At 41.6% G+C, this 18,407-nt stretch overlaps 1 protein-coding gene across 2 annotated transcripts in view; it reads right to left on the bottom strand.

Annotated features, from left to right (window-relative positions):
* Positions 1-18,407, bottom strand: part of ATG7 (autophagy related 7) — a 2,350,184-nt gene that overhangs the window by 1,750,961 nt on the left and 580,816 nt on the right. For both annotated transcript variants that reach the window (XM_044078060.1, XM_044078061.1), the window contains exon 4: positions 8,869-8,986. In XM_044078060.1, coding sequence (XP_043933995.1) covers positions 8,869-8,986 — 118 coding nt within the window. The remainder of the gene's footprint in view (positions 1-8,868; positions 8,987-18,407) is intronic.

The following is an 18,407-nucleotide window of genomic DNA, read 5'->3' as shown; positions in this document are numbered from 1 at the left end:
TAAAGAAGTCTTTAATTTGTTTTAAAAAAATCACTTGTCTGTTCTGTGAAAGTAAGTCAAAAACTATCAACCTCTGTTTGAGGAGGTGGTCCATCCACTGCCCTTATTGGTGAATCTGCATGTCAGTCCCGCAGTTGGGTGTGCATGCTGTGCTTTCTCACCCGGATAGAGAAGGGAGGTTATGCAGACTCTTAAGGTAAGTGCGACAATACTGTGAAAGTTATTTTAATAGTTCTACTGTATGTTAAACACAATCTGTGAGTGATTGCAAGAAATCATATTGTTATAGTCTCAGCTTCAAAACTGTATAAAAGATGGATGCCTCTTTAAGTGTCAGTGTTGAGTGGTTGTAGTAAACATGTATTGCTAAAAGCTAAAAGTAGCAGAAGCTGGGAGATGAAGTGGGTTTAAATGACGGGCTGGAGGTTGTAGCTTCTCATGTCTTCTACCAGTATGTATCTCTCGATGGCTGCTGTTTTCATTTGTAGGCATACATAAGGAATAACGAGAGGGGAGGGATGGTAGTGAATGGAATTATTTTTAGTGGTGAATCAAGGCAACAGTTTCTGACCTGCTGGAAAGAGCTGATAGCATTCATTGCTTTATGTGTTACCGATTCTTTTTGAAACTGATGTAGTACAGTCTGACCCATCTTTTGTTTTAGTGTTATCCATTTATATTGCTCAATTACTGCATGTTAAAATACAGCAACAACTCAGTCATGTGAGAGTTAAATGTTTGCTTTTTTGGGGATTAGGGATAACCTATTTGCATCATACTTTTTGGTCAATTCCTTGTACAATTTGTGATTTTTCTGGCACATCGCTGAGGACTGAAGTAACTAAATAATGACAAACTTTTGAGTTTCCTACTTCATATCCTTCAGGAAATGCATGTTAAGACAGCATCTGTTATTACTGCACCTTTCTAAAATAAGTTTATAAGAGCAATATTTAAAATTTGCCCCTATTTTTAGGCCTTTGTCCCCTCTTTTTAGCTCTGGACAGATTTCCTACCCGAAGAGGTTTGGATTACAGGCTGAGAAGTATGCATATATATTCTTTGTATTCATCTGATATATGCAATCATTTTGTTCCGTCACCTTTTCTGTATCCAAGATAACTAGTACTTTTGGGGGTCTTGCATGTGGAACTATGAGTACTGTGTGAGTGGACAGTGCACATTTGCTGACCATTTCTTAACTATGTCTTATTGCATATTATTCATTACTTTCTAAAGACTGTTGTATTTATATACGTACTGTATAAGTGCCAAAATCCTTGAGAGCAATTATCTGAATAGCATGTAAGTGGATCCTTGGCTAAAGGGTGGATGCTCTTTGTCACAAAAGAAGACACTACCAGCTCAGCTAATAGGAATTTTGTAAATAGTTATATGCCATTTGTGAATAGCAACATGATTCACATGCTTGTGCTACAAATGTATTAGAAGTGTATGTCATATAAGATGGTTTGTACAGATGTGTACTGAAGAGATATTTTGTAAAGTACTGAGCAGAAATGTGTATACATACACTATTGTGACTGTTTAAATGTATATATTTTAACAATGGAAACTGCAACACAAGACGTTAGCTTCAGAAAAATAGTTGAAATAAAATTACTTTATGACTGGGCCATAAAAAATATGTTATCTTCCAGTTTCAGTGCATTAACAGACAATGTCTAGAACTAGAAGCTTTTTGTATTGTCTTGAAAGCGTTTATTGTTTCATGACTTACAGGATCTGCCTTAGATCTAAGAGAAGTCCTTGTTTAAGTATTTTCACAGGTAGATGCTAAATGCTACCACATGCATCAGTGGAGGGTTTTCAGATGAAAAGGCGTGATTACATCTTGCAAGCTATCCCAGCAGTAATATTTGGGATATTAATTTAAGAACTCTGAGAGAGAGAGAATGGGCATTTTGTATTTTGTCTTTGACCTGACAGTATCAGCTGGAAGACCCACTCACCACATCTGTCTTGCTTGAGCTGTAATAAGTCTAGGGAACAGTATAATTCCCTTGGATACAGTCAGGCATATAGCAAACCTTAATTTAGATGTTTTTTCTGTATTTATTTGAGACTGTCCTGAAATGTTGTTTTAAATATTTCCTGTGGTTTTGAACTCTGATGTAACTGTGATTACTTACTGAGTATTTTCTTGTTCTTTTATTATTTATTATTCAATATATTTAAATCTATCATTGTGGCTGATATTTGTGAGACATATTTAAGTTCTGAGAAGACTTGCATATTTATTTGGTGACAGTGTGTATGCCACTCCTAACAGCCTTGCCCTTGGTTAAACTACCATTTGTATTGATAGTAACATTACACAGACTGGACACCCTTTGTTAAGTGCCTTAAAGTAGCTGATAAGGACGTGGCTGATGGCAGTGATAACTACCTTATAGTCTGGACAAAAGGGGATATAGCTAGTAAACACATGCCAGCCTTTCCCAGGTGTATGTGTTTGTGTGTGTGTGTGTGTGTGTGTGTGTGTGTGTGTGTGTGTGTGTGTGTGTGTGTGTGTGTGTGTGTGTGTGTGTGTGTGTGTGTCTGTGTGTGTAAATCAAATCACCAGGAGTGTATAATATAAGTCAGCTACTTTGGCAGGGACATGAAGCACTGGTTGGACAGGAAGAGTGTTGGAGGTTTAGGCTTGGCCACTCAGCTGAAATCTCAACTCTATAGCTGTGCCAGTGGGGCGTCTAACTGGGGATCTGGAGAAAGAGGGAGAAGCCAGCCCCAGACTGACTGTGGTCTGTGTATGTTCTTAAGGGAAATAGCCCTTGATGCAGAGAGCTGCATCTGGAAATACTGTGTGTGTGTACTTGTCATCCTCCCAATGTGCAGTTGATATAAAAAGTTTACACACCCCTGTTAAAATGCCAGATTTTATTGATATAAAAAAATGAGACCACAATAAATTATTTCAAAACTTTTCCCACCTTTAATGTAACCTATAACCTGTACAATTTAATTGAAAAACAAACGTTAGGGGAAAAATATAAATAAAAAACGTACAATAAACTGGTTGCATAAATGTGCACACCCTTAAACTAATACTTTGTTGAAGCACCTTTTGCTTTAATTACAGCATTCAGTCTTCTTAGGTAGGAGTCTATCAGCATGGCACGTCTTGACTTGGCAATATTTTCCCACACTTCCTTGCAAGAGTCCTTCAAATCTGTCAGATTGTGAGGGCATCTCTTATACACAGCCCTCTTCAGGTCACCCCACAGATTTTCTATTCGATTTAGGTCTGGGCTCGGGCTGGGCCATTCCAAAATTTTAATTTTTGTCTGGTGAACCCATTCTTTTGTTGGTTTGGATGTATGCTTGGGGTCATTGTCGTGCTGAAAGGTGACATTGCTTTTCATCTTCTGCTTTCTAGCAGACGGCTGAAGGGTTTAGGCCAAAAGTGACTGGTATTTGGAACTGTCCATAATTCCCTCCACCTTGACTAAAGCCCCAGTTCCAGCTGACGAAAAGCAACCTCAAAGCACGATACTGCCACCACCATGCTTCACAGTGGGGATGGTGTTCTTTTCGTGATGCAAAGTGTTGTTTTTGCACCAAATGTACTTTTTGAAATTGTGGCCAAAAAGTTCAACCTTGGTCTCATGAGACCATGACACATTTTCCCACATGCTTTTGGGAGACTTGATGTATTGTTTTGCAAATTTTAGCCAGCCTTTGATGTTTTTCTGTGTAAGCAAAGGCTTCTGTCTTGCAACCCTACCCCATAGCCCAGACATATGGAGAATACGGGAGATTATTGTCACATGTAGTACACAACCAATACTTGCCAGAAATTCCTGCAGCTCCTTCAGTGTTGCTGTATGTCTGTTCGCAGCCTCCTTGACCAGATTTGTCTTGTCTTTTCATCAATTTTGGTGGGACATCCAGTTCTTTGCAATGTCACTGTTGTCCCATATTTTCCTCCACTTTTTGATGACTGTCTTCACTGTGTTCCATGGTATATCCAATGCTGTGGAAATTTTTTGTACCCTTCTCCTGACTGATATCTTTCAACAATGAGATCCCTTTGATGCTTTGTAAGCTCTCTGTGAACCATGGCTTTTGCTGTAGCAGGAAACTGAGTAAATGTCAGGAAAGTCCTACTAGGACAGCTGAACTTTATTAGGGGTTAATCAGAATCTCTAACTGATGGCAGGTGTGTACCCAAGAAGACTGAATGCTGTAATTAAATCAAAAGGTGCTTCAACAAAGTATTAGTTTAAGGGTGTGCACACTTATGCAACCAGCTTATTGTACATTTTTAATTTTTTATATTTTCCCCCCAACAGATTTATTTGTTTTTCAATTGAATTGTACAGGTTATGGTCACATTAAAGGTGGGAAAAGTTTTGAAATGATTTACTGTGGTCTCAAATTTTTATATCACAAAAACCTGGCATTTTAACAGGGGTGTGTAAACTTTTTATATCCACTGTACATCCCCCACTGGTGCTAGTGGTGAGTTGTGAGGCTCCTTGATTACTGTTGGCAGTGTTAGGGCATCACACTCTTAAACAATGTTCTTGTATAAAATGACTCCTGTACATTTTTGACATATATGCAAAACTCAAGCTCAGACATTTCATTAAATAAAAGTAAAAAATCAGAAAAGATTTTTTAAATCAATCAAAATTATACCTATTTTTTTGTCAGATCGGCAAAAAGATATCATTTATTTTTTGGTGTGCCACAAGATTTTTGTAATTAGTTTGTGTGTGCCATGAGATGAAAAAGGTTAAAAATCACTGATATAGAAGTTAGGCTGCTGTCTACAGATAGCAACATTCAGAGGAGCAGGCTTAACTCCAAAATGCAAATGATTTACTGGGCTTGGCTAAGATCCATGAGATTTCATAAGTATAGTATGCCTTAATGTCAGGAATTAGCAGTGAAAAAATAAAAAATACAGAAACCACAGGAAGATTAGTAATGTACACGTGGTTGTAAATAGTAAGTGTGTTAGGCAAGATTTTGCAATGTAGCACTGTCAAATGGCAGTTCCTCCTTGAAAATGTTCACGTAAGAAATGGGTTTGCAACATTCAGTGTTAGAATGTTTACATCAATTATTTTTCTCATTTAACAATTTGACAGCTTATCACAACACAGTTAAAGGATGTCGCAATTCTGGAACTGAAGAAAGCACTCACAAACTTTTGCAAGAATGATGCACACTGTTTCACCTCATCACTTTTAGAATGTCTGTTATATCACCCTATCCACAAATGGTATAGCCATTTGTTTTCTGTAAGTCGGTATATAATCAATGCAGCCCATCGGATTTTTCAAGACATGTACAAAATTTAAAAACTTATGTCCAATACACAGTGTTAATTTAGAGTAACAAATGTTAGGTGTGAACAACATAACTAAAATAATTATGTCAAAAGGAACAACTGCACAGGAGAGATAATGTATGCCCATGAAAAACAGATACCAAAAGACAAATGATATGCCATGAAACTTTTTATATCACCATGTTGCCTACTGGAAGAATTCAATTTAAACAAAACAAGCACTTTTAACTTTTGCAAAAGAAGAGATTATCAGCTTGATCCAAAGCACTATCATGCCAGTGCTAAAACAACCTTTAAAAAGAAAAGGCATCCAAAGTTGGCATGTCAGGCCATAATGAAAGCCAAAATACCTTAACGACAAGTTGTGTTAGCTTATACGCCAAGTAATGAGTCAAACTGCAAGTGATGAGTTAGCTTATTAGCCAAGTAATGAGTCATATTGCAAGTGGTGACAGGAAGTGTCCATGGGAAAAGGACAGAAAGACCCAACTGTGCTTACTACAAATGGGTATGATTAACACCACCAACAGGCCCAGAGAGAAAAAGAGAGAGAAAGAGACATGGAGAACAAACATAGTTGTATAGCTCTGAATTATAAAAACAACTATGGCAGCCACAAAGCAATCAGTGCTATCCACATAGCAAGAACTAAGAGAAAATTAAGTAATGGAAACATTTGCTCCCAAGCTCAAAGATAGTTCAATAAAATTATGGCTGATGCAGTCCTGTATGACTAGTAAAAGAAGTTTAATAAATATACCTAGTTGCACAAAGGACATTTAGTTTGCAGTGGCAAGCAATGTCTCCATAGTTGCAAACTGGATACTCCTGACAGTGATGGATATTCTCTCTCCAACTGTCTACTCAATAAAAAAAAGGGTTTGTTGCCATGGATATGAACTTTCCTACCGTTTGTGTTACCGGCTTGGTGGATATAGGCATCCTAGGCAATGTAGATATTGTCTTACGGTTATTGACAACCAGTTAATTCTCAAACAAGCTGATATAGTGTGTGAGAGATGTATTTACACAATGTCACTGGAGGCAAAGCTCTCACATAAAAGTACTACTAACGTCAATAAGAATGTTAGTAGTACACATGCTGCACCCATCACACACAATTCAAAGCAGACATATAGAACCACATACGCTGAGGCACTTAACTGTAACCCTCCTAAACCACAAAGACCTCCTAGACAAAGTACACATAAATATCCTCAGCAGCCCCAAATGCACTCATTCAAAATACACGCACATCAACACAGAGCTACATCTCATGGAGCTCTACCTCTAAGTTCGTAAGGTAAGCCACCACATAATCTAACATTCTAGTCATTGGAGACTCCATCATGAGGCACACTAATGTCCCTCTCACCAAGCTGAGAAAGGAGAAAGTCACTGTCAGTTGCTTATCAGGGGCTAGGATCCGCCACATTACATACGCATTCAGGTCATTGGACCACGAGTACCAGTATGACTCCGTCACAGTCCATGTGGGAGTAAGTGACCTGAGACATACCTCTCTAGACTATATGAAGAGAGACATCATGGAGCTCAGAATATTTGTCTCAGGCTGGTACGAGACTAGCATTGTGCAGCACTTTACCTTCTCCAAGGATGATGCCACAATACGAACAGAAAAATTATGGACTTTAATAACTGGCTTAGTTTCTGGTGTCATTCTAATGGGGTGCAATATTTGTCAGTGTGGAAGGAGATCGTCAACAGACCATGCTGCTTTGCCAGGGATGGTCTGCACCTCTCCATTCTAGGCTTTCGAATATTACCTAAAACATTGTCTTCCCCCATAGAACCATTTATAGGCAATGCCAAACTAAAAGTACTTGCTAGGAGTCTAAACAAAAAAACTCTACTTCCTAGAAGCTCTCCTTCACCCTAGAGAATGCTGATGTCTGTGCATTCACTGAGACATGGTTTAAAGCAGTGGAGAGCATGCCAACAGTGTAAGTTATAACATGCTCCACACATTTAAACCAGCTACTACACAGACAGAGACTAAAGGCAGCGACATCTCTGTTTACTTCAAAAATAAACATACCTCAAAGCTGGTCAAACAGTACAATGAACTCGAGCTGCTTCATGTTCAAACCACCAAAGGCAAAATCCAATATCACTCCTTGCAAGCTATAGGTCCCCCTTCTAAGACCTAGGAAACCCATACCATGTATTTAAACATATTAGAAGCACTAACCATATAATCAAATACTATATTCATGGGCAACTTTAATCACCCCATTATTAACTGAGAATCCTTTAACACCAAAAGTACAGGCACAGAGATTCCTGGATTTTGTAAACACAAACTCCCTGAACAAATACACCAACCAGGGCTGCAGCCATCCTGAATCTGGTGCTCAATAATATGGGAGAGTGCTGCACTCCCCCTACTATAATGTCTGCTCTGGTAAGGTCAGACCACAAAATGGTTTCCTTTGAAGTACAAATAAAACCTGCCCCCCCCCCCCCCCCCAGCTAAAACTGAAATAGTCAGAAATTACTCTAAGGCTAACCTCCTGCTATAAAGTGAGAACCTGGCAAAACTTCAAGCACCCATAAACCCTGAAAACACTGCTGCCTATGCAGAATTGTTCACAGAAGCCCTGTACAACCATGTTAATAGCTGCATACAGACAGCTGTACCCACCAGGAAAAATTACAAAACTAACTTGCATATTGTAAACTTGTTTCTCTTTGAAATTATCTTTCATTCTTTTTGTTTTTGTAATTTCTGATTTAGCTATATCTTAGAGCAGTCAATTTTTTTATGTAATGTACTTAGTATATAGTGGAGCTTTTCTCCTCGGGCCTCTGCTGAAAATGGACATGTATCCAGCCAGACTAGCCCGGTCAACAAATGTAAAATAAAATAAAAATAACTCAAAAAACAAGCTACCCTAGTGGAATCACAAAATCAATAGGCTGTATAACAGAAGGAAGAAAATCATGGCAAAAATTAGGAGGGGCAGCACTGAGCAGGATAAAAGCATTCTCATCAAACTAAACAAACATCTCAGAAGACAAAGTCTACCAAAGCCAAATTTGAGGTAAATTTGGCCTCCCAGGCCAAGGACAACCACAAGGCATTATTTAGCTATGTCCCCAAGCTCACTGTAAATACAGCCACCTATACTGAGCCAGGAGAAATAACAAACCTACTAGCCAATAAATGTAACTCCAACTTTACCCCTCAACCTTCCCTCAGGAAATACCATGAAATAGAGCTCGCCCTCCTAACACTAGGGAGCAGAAAAAAATACTAATTTCGGACAGCATAGTTCAAATTTTCATACAAGTGTGCAGATCTGAATTAATCAGCATCACAGTGGACGTGTATACCACGGTAAAATATGGCACGAGAGGCTAAGGAAAAACATGCAGCATTTTATACCATTAGATTTTGGATGCCTCTCCATGTTTCACTAAATTCATGGCCTCACTTACAGGTGTTACCACTGGACGATACATAAAAATTGCAAAAAAATCAGTTAAAGTAAACAGAAATGGAGGCAAATCTGTGTCATTACCTCTTTAGCCGCCTTTTCAATAAGTGCCTTCTTATCACATGCCTTGAAGGATTCCAAGGTATTGGTATTGTACAGAGTTCCAAAGGCTGGAGAACAGTGTGCAGGTGTCTGTCCATCCCTGTTCAGTAAACAAACATAGAGTTAAGTACTATCACTGTTTGCAGAATGCATTGTCAAAGTTATCATTTATATCAGAGTAATGCACCAGTGTTCAAAACTATTCAAGACATGCATTTCACAAATGTATCCAAAAGAAGAGCATGGAAAATATAACTGTGGACCTGGCAACAGTTACTCATTATCTTTACAACAGACTCATGGCAGACAATACTTTGTCAAGTATATTCTATCCAGTACAAATAACTTGTAGAAAAATTATACTAATGTATTGCACAGATTAGGTCATTACTAAGAATGAATCAAAATATTGCCCTCACTACAAAAAAAACCTGAAAAATATTTAGTTTTGTTGAAGTGTAAAATTGCAGCTTTACACCAGAGTGGGAAGAGAGAGGCTAAAGCAGTTCTCAGCACTGCAAAACTCCTCAATGCAGTGTTTCTTACCCAGTCTGCTGCATTATATAAGCAATAATGCCCAGCAGGATATGTGTTACTGTGTAAAAAACTAACATCTAGGGGTGTTCGGAGGCCTAATGCTGCAATCACAGAAAAGGAAGCCCTGGGTTGAGAGAAAGTTGATGAATCCACCACTGAAGCTCAAGCTTGAGACAGGGAAGGAAAGGTACCTGGAAGTCCAGAAGGTGGCAATTTTGGAGCCACACTGACTTAAGGTACCACTGAAGATTTCTCATACAGAGCTTGGTGAAAAGAGAGCATGGCAATGGAGAAAATCATGAACCCGAGAACCCTGAGAAAATCCCCTGCTGAAGAAGGGAATGCAAAAAGCATGGGAACCATCTGAAGTCTCCTACCAAGGAAAATATGATACTGGGAAGAAATCTGAACTAATTTCTGCAAGTTTAAGGTGAACCCCACACCCTGTAGGAGGGAAGCAATAAACTTGAGATCCTACAGCAGTGTTGGGGGAAGGGGCTTGAATAAGAAGATTGTCGAGATAGGGAAAGTTCTGAATTCCTTGAACCTTGCAAAAAGCAATTACAGGAGTGAGGCATTTGGTGAATACCCCTGGGGGAGAAGAGAGGCCAAACGGAAAAGCAGAGAAATGAAAATGCAAGTAAGAAACAGAGAAACAAAAATTTCCTGAAGACAGGATGGATGAGGATGTGAAGTTATACATCCTTGAGATCCAGGGAGAACAGAAAAGCCCAAGGTAAAAGAGGAAGAAATAATGTTTGCAGAGATAACATCAGAAAGGAAGGAATATTGGGAAAGGTATTCAGCCAGGAAAGATCTGGAATAGGTCTCCAAGTTCCCTCCTTTCATGGGACCAGAAACATCATAGAGTAAAATCCTTTCCCCAGCTGGGCAGGAAGCACTGCCTGTATGGCGCACTGAGCCAAACGACAATAAAGGACCTCTGGGAAATGAGAGAGCTGTTCCCGGGGAGGTTGGGGAATGCCTGAAAAGGGAGGAAGGATTTCCAAACCATGCAGTACCCCTGACGGACAATGAAGAGAACCCAAGAGTCTGAAGTTATCTGTAGTCTATTAGGAAGAGACAAGGACAGACAGAGGGACAAGGGGATCTAGCAAAGGGCAGGGGGAAGCAAACTGTAAAATAGAACCTGGCTTATCCTGAAAAGGAGATTTCTGGTAGGTAGGAGTCTGAGTAGACTTAGCAGGAGGCACATGCCTAGAGCCCTTCTTGTGCCCTTGGAAGGACAGCAAAATTGCCAACAAAGAAACACAGGGTTAGAGGGATAATTCCTCTGAAATTTCAGAATATGTTTCAACTCCTGTAAGCCTTTACTTTTGTCCTGGAGAGACTTACAGTTCAGACGCAGCACATCTAAAAAGATTTGAATTATCCATAGGAGCATCTAAAAGTTTGGCCTTAATGTAATCAGGCAAAGCCTGAAGATGAAGCCAAGAATAATGTCTCATAACCTAACCAAAGGCAGCAGCCTTGTAACAGGCATCAGCTTCATCACAGTTACATTTGACTGAGTGGCAGACAACTTGAGAAGTACAGCCCAGCAGTGAGTGGGACAAAGCCTTCCCCTCAGAGTCACGAAGGTTAGAAACCCCCCTTCGAATCTTGAGAAAGGAGGGCCAAAACATACCTGGTCATATAAGTCTGGCAGCTGATGGCCTAACTGATAAAGTGGAAGCGGTGTAAACTTTTTTGCCCAACCCTTCCATAGCCCTCCTATCTGTATAAGAAGGCAAAAGCTTGGTAGAGAGCAATAATTTGGAGGGCTTATCAGTGGAGACCGACACTACAGAAGGGTCAGTAGAAGAGCATTTGTAAAGAAATGTGCACTCCTCAAGAACGTATGAGAATCTATCAGGCTTCTTGGGTGCTGGGTGCTGAGAGTCAGGGACTATGGACACTGCTGAGAAGGTTTCTAGAAGGACAGCTGGAACAGGAGGTACAGCAGAAGGCTTAGGAGACTCCATCTGTAGGATCTTATAATACCTTTGTTGAATCTCAGAGATTTGAGAAAAATCCTACTTAAAATAATCCATAACACAGGCAATGGTATCCCCAAAGGACAGCTCCCCTGGGTGGGGGTGGGGGGGATCTGGACTTATAGAATTCTCCTCCTCTGAACTGTAGTCCAAATGAGAAGGGATTTGGGAAGAGTAAGCCAAAGATTCATTCCCTGAGTCCAGGTTCTCATCCAAGGAATCCAATTATCTGGGTCTCTTAATTGTAGTTGAAGACCACGGAGCAGCAGGCACAGAGACCACTTGAGGAGGCTTTAAGGCCATCAAAGCATTAAATAAACCCTGAGTGAAAAGTGAAATAACTGCCATTCATGATGGGGATCCTTAACAGGGGAAATATACTTTATTTTTTGTTTCTTTTTCTGTTGGACGACCACACAAAACACCCTCAGAGGGTCAGACCCCTGGTGAGATTTAATAACTGTAGCATGAATCTCCTCACAAGCTAGGATCTGATGAATTCCCCTTGGTCCTTTAGAAATAGTCAGCTGAGGTCTCCCCTCAACATCAGGTACAGATGTCTGAAAAGCGTCTGAGGACAAGCAAGAAATTGGATCTATGTCAGCCTCATATGGAGTCGTGGTAGAGGAATGTGAAGCAAGTATTGGACAGTTCTCTAGGTTTTCACCAGGGTTGAGACCAGAGGAAGCTGAACAGCAGCAGGATCAGACCTTACTTTTTTGGCCTTCTTCTTGGCAGATGGCTGGCCCTCTGGACAGAAGGATTCTGCCATCGCAACCTTAGCAAACAACTTCAGATGTTATTTCTCTAGGTATATGGACAATGAAGACAGGTGACTACGTAGGGTCTTAGGCGCAAACACCTGGCAGACAGAGCACTACATATGATCATGTGAAGCACTCAAACAGAAGAGACACTGGTCGTAACAATCTTTATGGGGGAGCCGTCTGTCACACTAATATTTTCCCTTTCTGGATGTCATGAACACAATAACCACAACAAATAAAGAAAGAAAAAAAAGCCCATGGGACAGTTATCTGAAAACGCATCTTGGTAACCAGCACAGTAGAAGGAAGGGAGTTCAGAGTGACATTCAATAATGGCATTTAGATTAGCAGCAAAGAAGATCTGAGTATGTGTGTCCATATGTCACCTTCATGCCCCTATGCCTTGTGCGGGAAGCATACATGTAACATACAATGCTTATAAGAACTAAAGACTTTGGTATACTGGCCGGTCGTTGGGCTGTCCTTGGGAAGAGATCCCTTAGTTCTCCAATCTCTAAAGCTGCTAAATGAATAATCTCAAATTAAAATTTGGTCAAAGTTCTAAAAAGCTTATGTCTATGTTCTTCCACAGACACGTCTCTTACTGCATATTTTTGCAGATCTGTCTACTTTTTAAGACTTTAACCCACTCAGTGTTGAAATTTGTGTTAATCAATCTAAATGCTCACAAAAGCTGAAAAAACTACAATCCACTCTGCTACAGGCCCCAAGAGGAGCTCAGTGTCTCTCCAACCTAACACCACTCTTATGTATTCAACTACGGTACCAACTTTATCATTCTTGTAAGTAAAGCGCAGTCCAGGTCTGAACTGTCTGCAAACAGCTACAGTTAACTTTGAGTATGTGTCTACCTCTTTGAGCCAATATTCATTTCCCCTGGAGAGCACTCTGCTTTGGCTTCTAAGCAGCCGCCCCAATCTCACACACACACACACACACACACACACACACACACACACACACACACACACACATCTTCCACTTTCTCTTATTCCCTTCGGTTAGCAAACAGTATCCATAACTGATCAATACTGTGTGTTTGTTACTTTAAACTGTGACCACAGCAGCCTACGGATACAAGGTTATCCTGTTTTTCCACCTGAGAAATTAAGAAATGACTTACAGTTTCAGAGCAGTCCTTGGTCAATTGTGATTGCTTCTCAACACATACTTGTCTTTGCTTTGGCTCATTAGCAGCAGTACAAAGAACTGCCTGCTCACACCCTTGTTCTCCCCCCCTTCCCTGTTTAATACCTTAACACAATCCCAAAGTTAATAAATATTACCTGTGACAGGCACCATTTTTAAAACTACAACCACCCTTGTCACTATCATATGTTCATTTATCAGTTAACTCTGTTAACTGAATGTTTCCAGCCCCCTCATACGAGCAACTAACAGGGTCTCTACCCGCTTCGCTCCCCACCCTGCCCCCTATTCCCTCCCACCCCTAGTGGCCCCACCCTTATTGCACTCAAACCCTTCCCATCTTTCCAATAGCCAACCACAGCGCTAACCCAACACTACCTCCTCCATCTTCCCACTACTATCACACCTCCTCAACAAACATGTACAAGCATAACTTACCTATGCTCACTGCATGCACTCTCCTTGCATATCTTACATCCTACCAAAGCTCCATCATTCCCCCACTCAACGACTACCACTATACTACTACTCACACCACCACTCATGTCTCACCCACACTCAGCTCCCCTCCCACCAGCTCAAAAACCATCCCTATGCACCCCCCACATATCCTACCAACTATATTACTCAAACATAAAGCATCCCTGCAACTTAACATAGTAACCCTCCCACCATACCTATTACTCACAGAGCACAATCATAAAGTTTCCCTTATAAACAAACACATTCAAAAACTGAGAAAACTAATAATCTCATGCATATCAAAACTAGCCCTAAGTGGAGACATCCACCCCAACCCTGGCCCTACCAACTCCAACCCCAATCCTCATAATCAGACAAGAAACCACAATTTCTCCCATATTACAGCCAATAGAAAGCCAAATGACTTCCTTCTACTAAGCTTAAATATTAGAAGTATATCGAACAAAGTCCATGAACTCCATGCCACCATAGACTTGTACTCCCCAGACATAGTCATCCTGACAGAAACCTGGCTAAAACCTCACATTACCAGTGAGCAAATACTCCCTACAGGTTACGGCATACTAAGAGTAGACCGGCTAAACAAAAAAGGAGGTGGCGTAGCTATAATATTTAAACAGCATCTAAACATCCAGATCTTAAAATCATCAGCTCCACAAACAGGCAATAAAGAAATAATATATACCAACCTCAAAATAAACAAAAACAAAACCATCAACATAACTGGATGCTACTTCCAACCTGGCCAAAACATCCCTCCATTAGAAAACCTCCTCAGCTGGTCTACCCACAATCCCTAGTGATATCTGCATTGCTTACTGTACTTATTTCCTTGTTTCACTTGAAAGAAAATTACTGTTTGCCGTTTTTGCATTTAAGTTACCTGTAACACATTGCATTTAAGTTACCTGGCACTTGCTCACTAAAGCAATTATATAAGTCAGCACTAAAAAATTAAAAGCACTACACCCTCACAAACTCCCCTTGAGTACCTTGTTCCCCATTGGCCCTTTTTTCAATTATAAAGGAATTCCCAATACTATTCTAGCATGTCCAAAGGTCAGTTGTCAATCTCCTCTCCGGTCCAGCTGGTGAATCTGGGAATCTTGAGGCAATGTTATAACTGCCTCATGTACACATGACAACCCTCTCCTCCTCCCAGCAAATTCCAACACATGTGAGAGATGCAACCATATAGCCAAACTGGAGGCTAAGCTCTCTCAACTCAGTACTGCAGTAACCAGTCAGGAGGAGAAGGAAACCACACTCACTATGATTACAGTCTCACATAGACCTACCACGACAGCCAACCAAATGCATAAAAACACAAAAACATACTCGGAGGTTCTAAATAAAAATCTGCCTAAGCAGCAGAGACCTCCAAAGCAGACACCCAAGCAAACACTACCCCAAAACAAAACACGTGCAACACATAGCTCACAAAGCCAGTGTGCCGAACAGTCACAGCCCTTAAGGCTAAACAACACACCTGATACACTTGTAATAGGTGACTCTATCATCAGGCACACTGACGTCCCCGCTCACCAGGCTGAACAAGGTGAAGGTCACGGTGAGCTGCCTGTCGGGCGCTAGGATCCGCCACATAACACAAGCACTCAGGTCACTCCAAGGCAAGTACAAATATGACTCGGTCATTGTCCATGCTGGTGTGAATGACCTGAGACGTACCTCCCTGGACTACATGAAGAGAGACAGAGGAGCTCTCTGAGCATGTAGCCCAGGCCAGTATGACCCTGACCTTGAGTAGCATCTTACCCTCACCAAGAATGATGCCACAATATGAAGACAAGATGATCAATTTCAACAATTGGCTTAAGTATTGGTGTCATTCAAAGGGGATCCAATGCCTGTCAGCCTGGGATGACATGCTCGACAAGCCACGATGCTTCACTAGGAACGGCTTGCACCTGTCACTCCTGGGCTTTCGGATATTGGCAAAGGCTCTTGCTTCCCCCATAGTGCCTTTTTTAGGCAAGGCTCAAAAGACAAACCCACCTCCATAGGTATCACAAGGGATAAGAAACAGAGTAGTGCTACTCAACGCCAGAAGTCTAAACCTCAAGATGCACACACTTGAAACTCTCCTTAGCATGGAGAACATCGATATCTGTGCAGTAACAGAAACCTGGTTCAAGGCTCCCGATAGCACCCCAGCACTAGCAGGTTATACCTCATACCATGCTTTTCGGCCCCAAAACTTGGACCAAATCACAAAAGGAGGGGGAGCATCAATATTCGTCAAAGATACCCACACCTCCAGGCTGGTGGCACAGCACGAAGCATCAGAGACTATCCATGTGCAACTAACAGTGGGTAAAACTGCCTTCCAGTTTATAGCCTGCTACAGACCACCCTCCCAAACCCAGGAACCCCACTCGGCCTTCCTGAGAACACTGGAAAATATGAAGGTCTCTCCAAACACCATTATATTGGGCGACTTCGACTACCCAAACATAGACTGGGAGCATTACTCTAGCTCCAACACCCTAGCCCAAAGGTTCCTAGAATTTATAAACTCAAATGCTATGGAACAACTTGTTACCACTCCCACAAGAGGGGAAAACAAACTGGACCTGATCATCACCAACATGGGGACTCTATGCTCCAGACCAGAAGTGTATCCCTCACTGGTAAGATCAGACCATAAACTAATCTCACTGGATATTCACATCCCGACGACACCCCCTGCCCAGAAAACCACAATGAAAAACTTCTCTAAAGCAAATTTCACACTCCTCAAAACTGAGGTGGAATCCTTCAAAGCCCCCGAGCCTGTGGAAAATAAGGCCCAGACCGCATTCTATGAACACCTTCAGGAATGCATGGATCATGCAATCCCAAATAAAACCAAGACCCAATCATCCAAACGCAGATGTCCTGTCTGGTGGACCCCAGCCATAAACAAACTATACAACAGAAGGAGGAAACTACTACATGATAGAGCAAAATCCCAAAAAGGGAAGGCATCTCTGATCAGTATTAGCAAAAAACTACGAGCACTCATAAAATCGTCTAAGGCCAGCTTCGAGAGAAAAATTGCACAGGACACTAAGGATAATCACAAGGCTTTCTTTAGTTATGTTAGGAACCTGGGTGGGAATTCCCAGATATGCTCAGAATTAATCCAAAATGACAAAAAATACATCGAACCCACAGACATTGCCAACATCCTAGCTGACAGGTTCAGCGCAAACTTCTCTCCCCCTCCCCACCAAAAGGGCAAATATCTATCCCAGCAGAGTGCTGCCCCCCTGACATCTCAGATGCTCAGGTAAGAGCCGTCCTCTCCAAAGCAAAAACCACAGCATCAATGGGACCAGACGGTGTCCCGGGCTGCATCCTACATGAACTCCAAGAAGAGCTAAACCCAAACATAAAACTACTGCTCAATCTCAGCCTTACTACAGGATATGTACCCAAAGAGTGGCGTACAGCAACAGTGGTCCCTCTCCACAAAGGTGGTAATTCAATGGATCCTGGAAACTACTGCCCCATAAGCCTGACTAGCTTGGTTTGCAAAGCTGTGGAAAGGATCATCATGGACCTAATAAATAAAGATATTGGGGACCTACAGACACTGGATCCTACCCAGTTCGGCTTTGTTAAGGGCAGATCCTGCCGCTTAAACCTGGTCGATTTCTTTGAAACAGTCACCAAGGCCATTGACGAGGGGAAGGTGGTCCACACAGCCTACCTGGACCTCACAAATGCCTTCGATACAATACCCCACTTGGGCATTATAGATAGGCTCACCAACTTAAATATAAACCCCTATGTCACTAGATGGGTTGCAAACTGGCTCAAGGACAGAACCCACATGGTTAGAATTTCTGGAGCCATGTCATACTCCAAACCAGTTACAAGTGGCATCCCACAAGGCTCAGTCCTGGGACCACTCTTGTTCGGTATATATTTCTCGGAGGTACAGGCCAACACAGAAGGACTGTGGCTGACTAAGTTCGCAGATGACTGCAAACTGGGCACCATAATCGACTCTCCATCCGACACAAGCATCCTCCAAAAGGGCCTCATAGAAACAGACAACTGGTGCCAGAGCCATGGCTTCAAGCTAAACGCCAAAAAGTGTATAGTCATCCCCTTTGGCAAAAACAAAGTGCCCACAAATTACCACATAGGTGGTAATCCATTAAGTACAGAAGAAGTAATTAGGGACCTGGGGACCCAAGTTGATAGCAATCTCTCATTTGACAACCATGTGGCCAAAGTGGTTAGAAAAACATTTTATATAGCCCACCTAATCATGAAGGGATTCACATCTAGATCAGGGGAGGTCATCGTGCCGCTTTACTCATCCCTCATCAGGCCCATAATTGAGTACAATGCCCCTTTTGGCATGTACCTTACCAGACACCTGCAGCAACTGGAAAGACCCAAAAAGTACCTCACCAAGAGGATCAAAGGGCTCTACTCAGTGGCATACCCCCTACTCAGAGGCGATCTGTGCCTGACGTATAAAGCCATGTCCAACCCGGAATTAATGGACATGCTGCACCTCAGAAAATCCAAATCCCATCGAGCTATGCGC

Source organism: Protopterus annectens, chromosome 7.part0 (genome assembly GCF_019279795.1).
Source record: "Protopterus annectens isolate FY-2018-M chromosome 7.part0, PAN1.0, whole genome shotgun sequence".
Taxonomy (NCBI): Eukaryota; Metazoa; Chordata; order Ceratodontiformes; family Protopteridae; genus Protopterus; species Protopterus annectens.
Note: the sequence above shows the minus strand (reverse complement) of the source record. Positions and strands in the feature narration are given on the sequence as shown.